Source organism: Morone saxatilis, unplaced genomic scaffold (genome assembly GCF_004916995.1).
Source record: "Morone saxatilis isolate NCDOM2014 unplaced genomic scaffold, NCSU_SB_2.0 Contig9, whole genome shotgun sequence".
NCBI lineage: Eukaryota > Metazoa > Chordata > Actinopteri > Moronidae > Morone > Morone saxatilis.
The window spans coordinates 1,570,610-1,576,477 of record NW_023340268.1 but is presented as its reverse complement, the minus strand read 5'-3'; the positions used below and the strand labels follow the sequence as shown (position 1 = coordinate 1,576,477).

At 40.4% G+C, this 5,868-nt stretch overlaps 1 protein-coding gene across 1 annotated transcript in view; it reads right to left on the bottom strand.

The window, feature by feature from the left end:
* LOC118343030 (venom phosphodiesterase 1) overlaps nucleotides 1-5,868 on the bottom strand; it is a 31,575-nt gene that overhangs the window by 13,963 nt on the left and 11,744 nt on the right. Inside the window, exons 9-11 of the mRNA XM_035681749.1 lie at nucleotides 5,675-5,784; nucleotides 1,272-1,337; nucleotides 1,076-1,148 (exon numbers count right to left, since the gene is read on the bottom strand). Of these exons, the coding sequence (XP_035537642.1) occupies nucleotides 1,076-1,148; nucleotides 1,272-1,337; nucleotides 5,675-5,784 (249 nt within the window). The remainder of the gene's footprint in view (nucleotides 1-1,075; nucleotides 1,149-1,271; nucleotides 1,338-5,674; nucleotides 5,785-5,868) is intronic.

Here is a 5,868-nt window from a genome sequence, read left to right as displayed (position 1 = left end):
ATCAACTGTTCAGAGGAGAAGGTGTGTCCAAACTTTTGACTGGTAGTGTAATTACAATACTAATAGTCTGGCAAAACCTCTCTGCCTGTGTGTATTTTGTCTGGGCATGGCACTGCGTTTCATTCCTGCCACCAATTCACCTGCACACCTAAGTTTCATTTCTGTTGTTTTCCAAAGTGTGTGTTTTCATTGTTTGAACATGGTTTGTTTCAGTTTAGTTTTCATGAGTTCTAGTGTTAGTTTTAGTTTTACAAAAGTGTAAAAGTGTACAATTTTTATATGTAAGTAAGGTTTAAAAAGTTCAGAATAGGTATTACATTCCAAACACAATGACTCATAGTCTCAATAAACACATGCACCATGCTTGTTGTGTTGACATATTTCACCAAATTGAAAAGATACTTTCCTTTATATTGTAATTGTATTTCTTCACCTATTTAATTTTTTTGTAATTTTAGGGGTGGGGAGCTTTGGCCTTTATTTGAAGGGACAGCTTGAGACACACAGGGAGCTATATGGCACTCCTATTTTATTTTTAGTCTTAGTGAACTATAATAACCTTGGTCCGAACATGTGTTTACCTATGCCTCACAATAATTTATTACTTACCTGTGGATCCCTGACTCTCTGCCTGCCTCACCCTGCGCCTCATTAATCTGCCTTTCAATCACCAGCACAGCTCTGTCTGCTTGCCTTCCTTCTCTGTTGAAAGCTTTTGAGCCTCAGGAAAATTAACAAAACCTAACAACATATGAGTCCTTCCTCTGCAAAGGTAAAATAACTAGAGCTCATACAGAGGCATTGCTTCACACCTGGGACATGCTAGGTCAAGTAAAAGGGCACAAATCCACCAGCTCTACCTTTAAATTCTACACAATTGCACATTGCAATCTGATCACAGTTGATTGTCCAAGTTATTTATTAAGGATCATAAAGCGTCGGACTCTGCTGATGTGATTGTAAATGTTTTATTGGGGATCTCATTCATCTTTCATCCGTGGCCCATTAAAGGACTTCAGACTTTGTTATGCACTATAACAAGCCTTATCTGTGATCACTTCACAGGTGCACTTACCCCTCCACTGACAGGACCAAAGCTGTGTCCAGATTTATCAGGTTCCTCCAGATACAATGTGTAGAAATCTGGTCTGGAGAAAAAAGGTCATTTTTACTGAGACTGAAAAAAATCCCCAATTAATCAATCCTGATTCTAAAATGCTGAGCATTTTTATTGACCTCCCTGCTTTTACAGAAATTGTGGAAGAACCAACCTTTGATCATCTGGCAGCTGTAGCCATTTTAGTACAGTATATACTCTTTCTTCAAATGGCACTTTTCTACAAACAAAAGAGAGAGAAGGAGAGAGAGAGAGAGAGAGAGAGAGAGAGAGAGATGGCCGATGAGAACATTGTTCCTCTAACAATGCCTTTTAAGACATGCTGACATCAGAGGGTTAGTTTTATTTTGACTGTACCAGACTGGAAAAGGTGACTATGCTGCATTGGATGTATTTGGTTTGTTTAAACAGGCCATTCTCAACTAAGTAGACATAAAAAGCATGTGTATTGGTTCTATTCATAAGAAAGAAAGAAGAAACCTCTTCTCAACCTTTTCCCATGTGGAAATTAGGCTAAATCTAAATGTCATGTCTTTATTCAGCCCAGTCTCAGGCCAAAGTGTGTAATCGACCCACCGGTCCACTAGAGGATACCGTGTCAGTGTTACGTTTTGCCTCCCCAAGATATGACAAGTACACATAAAGGTATGAAGGTGCAGTACCAAAAAAAATGTTTGGAAAAAGTGGTGGGGATGAATGGCTAAAACACACACAGGACTTTAAACGCTTATTTTGTCAGGTATGATCTTTTCATGACCAAACCACACTCAAAATTCGAGTTGTGTGGGAGCCAGTGTCTGAGCTCCCATGAAAGAAGTAAAGTCATACCTGTGGAGGTTGCTAATACATTACCAACATCCGTTATTTTAATAAATTTTTCAGTCTAATGAGTACTAGATCTCTCTATATTGACTGCCTGCTTTCTGTTGGATTTATGACTTGCAAAACCTGATGCATCCTCCTATACAGAGACCCCCACAAAGGTGAGATTATAACTCGAGGCCTGATCAAAGTGCGACCTCAGCAAGCTTTATTTTAAAAGTGTAACACATTTTTGTCTGCATATTTAGGATATTTTGTTATCTGTTAAAACTTAGCCTGACAAACAATATTTGGTATCTTTGGAAACTCTAGGATCTCTACTTTATTAATAATGTGGTTTATACAATATTTGTTTTAAAGGAATAATGTGTGGATTTATGATGTGTGTTGTAGGTGTGATGAGGGTGAATAACTCATGTTGAAAACTCCAACAGACCAGTGATTTGTTTAAAAACAAAAACTAATTGAATTTTCCAACATTAAGCACATAAAGGCTGCAATACATGTCGGCATTTCCAATGACACTTAAATGAAGAGGGCACACATATATAATAGTATCTGTCCAAAAGTCCAAAACAGACATCAAAATAGTGTCTGAATGAAGGATTATTCTGGTCATATTCTATATTTTTTATTTTATTGGCCACAAACTCCTGAAGACCCAATGTAGTTTATTTTGACTCACTAAAGCACACGTGTTTGAACATCTTCCGCCATCTATCTCTGCTGTCACATATCACTCTTTGAACGGCAGCAGAAGGAGTCTGATGCCCTGTGAAACCTTGTCGGTCACTTTGGTAGCTCAAAGTCTCCCCTCCAGCGCTCTGTGGACCCAGGGCACAGCGCCCCTAAGCTTCACAAGTAATCCTTTGCTTGATATAAACGCCACTGCATCAAACATAATCAGCCCGAAGCTCCGTGTGTTGTCAGGATGTTTTCACACGTTTTGTATTATAGGCTATTGTAGACAAAGGAGTTACAGGAAATGTATCACAAGTTCCACCATTGTTTACGCTTTCACCATCTGAATGGACATAAACGTGCATCGGTAGGAATGCATCTACAGGGCAATAGGAACACCCTCTCTCTGAATTGATTGGCCAAAAACTCTTATCACAAGATAGATTTTCTAAAGCCTGAACACAGAGCCAAGAGGAGGTGCAGAAGAGTTACAATATAACTATAAGTGTTGTTATTATTGAAGTTTTGCCTAATGACCCGAAAAAGGACTGCCAACCCTAGCTTTAATCCGCTGAAAATAGTCCCCAACAAGTGCTCCATTTTCTCCTGTTTCAGTAACATTTGTTACAAACTGCAGTGTTTTAGGAAAAATTACACAGGCTTTTCATATAATGAAGCTATATATTAATGATGATTGTAATAGGCTTGAAGCTGAAAATATTATATTATATTATTCATTTAATAAAAATTGTAAATTCCTGTGACCGATTCCTGGTAATGATGGAGTCTTTGTCCTTGGGTTTAATACCAGTTTTAAAAAAAAGTGTTCCAGGGTGAAGACTGTTTGGAGAAATAGCACATAGAAAGTAAAGGCGGAGCCACTGAGTTCAGATGAACTGCTCAGATGTGAGGATGTGAATGCAACGCAAGTGGCTCTTCACTGGAATCAATAACAGTGATAAACATTACTTAATCGAGTGACACAAGTCAAAAACAGCGGGAAGGAGTGTCAACAGTGGGCTGATGAATAACATCTGCACACCGAAACCAACGTCTGCCATTACACGCAAGGATAAAAAACACTCCTCCTGATAGTGTTACAAAGTACAGTTCTTTATCAGCTGAGATCTTGTTATAGCTGCTTGATTGACTATATGCAACATAATGGCATAATTATCAACCATTCCCAGGCCTGTATCAATGCATCACACTTTTGTTAATATTTCTTCACAGGTCTTAACATGACACTTGGAACAAAACCAAAAAACAAAGAAAACACACACAGAGGCTCTGAGAAGTTGGTGTAATTTCTGCTTAGTCATCTGTTTGAAAAGTTTGGATACATTCATGCTGGAACAGCAATCATCTTTACACTCTATCTGTGTCTAACCGGAGGGAGGTGAAAGGGAGCTGTAAGTGGAGATGTTGTAGCACTACTGCAGCAGGTTTGTGCTGTGTTTGCTTGTTTAGCGAAAAACTGTTGCTCACACGCCTGCATGAACTGGTTCCTACAGTCTCCAAAGAATACGGAAGAAGGAGCCTTCAGAACCTGTGTTTTTACATCTCGCGTCTCAGTCCTGCTAGTTGCCCACTGCTCTTATTGTCATTAGTCATAGTTCAATTATTTATTACAATTTGTAATTGTAGGAATTATTATTATTATTATTTTACTCTGAAGTGAATCGCCTTGTGGAGGCCGAATCATATCCCAAAACGCATGAAAATCTGCGCACATGTCAGTCGTGGTGGAAAATTCTCGGACATATGCGTGGAAAAAATGGCTCGACAGCGTCCCTATTGAGCAGCCCCAACATTTCACCTATGAGTATGAAAGTGGTACACATGTAGATCACGTACTGATGTACAAAAGATCCTCTTGGAGCCATATCCCAAACCCAACAGGAAGTAGGCCATTTTGGATTTAGCGGCCATTTCTGGCAATTTGCACATGTTGTATTTTGACAAATTCCTCCTAGGGAATTGATCTGATCGACTTCAAATTTGTTCAGTAAGATGTTAACACCATCACGATTAAAAGTAGTGCTGCTTGTGAGTTGAATCCGAAGGGGGTGTCTCTGCCGTGGCGCCAAAGTTTGACGTTTTGCAATGAAACAGGAAGTTGTCACAACTTCAGCGTACGCGGTCCAATCTCAATGAAGACTCGAAAAGAGTCCCGCCCTGAACACGTACACGTCTACATGACAATATTCCAAAGTCCATACCTCATAGCCAGCCACCTACTGGGCAACAGGAAATGTCATGTTTTATACTATCGACGTTTTGTTCCTAACAGGTTGATCAGATCCAGCCTGAAAACTTTGGTCCAGAAACACCAAAACATGTTGTTTGATAATATGTGATGAATACGGTGAGTTGTTGTTGAAGGGCATGTCGTGGCGTGGCGTCAAAATTTTGATGTACCGCGCAGAACAACATTACTTGAGTGTAGCATCTGTCCAATCGGCTTCCAAAACTACACCATGTCTGATAAGAAGTCCCCGCCTGAACATGTCTTAACAATGACAAATATTCCAGATATACCGTGATAGTCGCAACCTAACCTGCGGCACTAGGAAGTATAAGGCGCTGTGTGGTGATTTTGATCTGTTTACGTGAAAATTTTCAAATTGTTGATGGTCCGTAACGTGTGTAAAGCCGCCACGGACACCAACCGCAGCAGCAACCTGAGTTGGGCGTGGAGTGCGAGGGGGCCCGTTCATCGCTGCTTGCAGCTGTAAATACATTTGTTATTGTTACAATTGTTGCTGTGCATCTATATGTCTCGCTCAACCCTCTCCTCCCATTCTTCTCTGCCTAAACTCCACAACTCAAGGCCGGACCAGGGGTCTGATCGAGTTTTCTGCTCCTTAAAAGGACATTTTTTCCTTCTTGCTTTTGCTGTTGCCCAAGTGGTTTGCTCATGATGGGAAACTGTTGGGTCTCTATAAATAGCTTTATCTAGACCTCGACCACAGTCTGTTGTTTGGTAATGGTTCATAAGCAGTAACACCAGGTTCTCACATTCTGGTTCCCCAGCATGCTTTTGAGTATTACCCATTGTAAGGTTGGTAGATGTTAGGAAAGCTTCCATTGATTTTGACGTCTGATCCTGGCCAGAAGAAAGTCCCAGCCTTCAGCCCCTGGTACATTGCTGTGTGCCAAATCTACAAAGACAAACAGGACAGATGATGTCACTGAGATGTGGATCAACACAGGCCAGGGAGTACAGAGAGAGCGGGTCCTCTTCT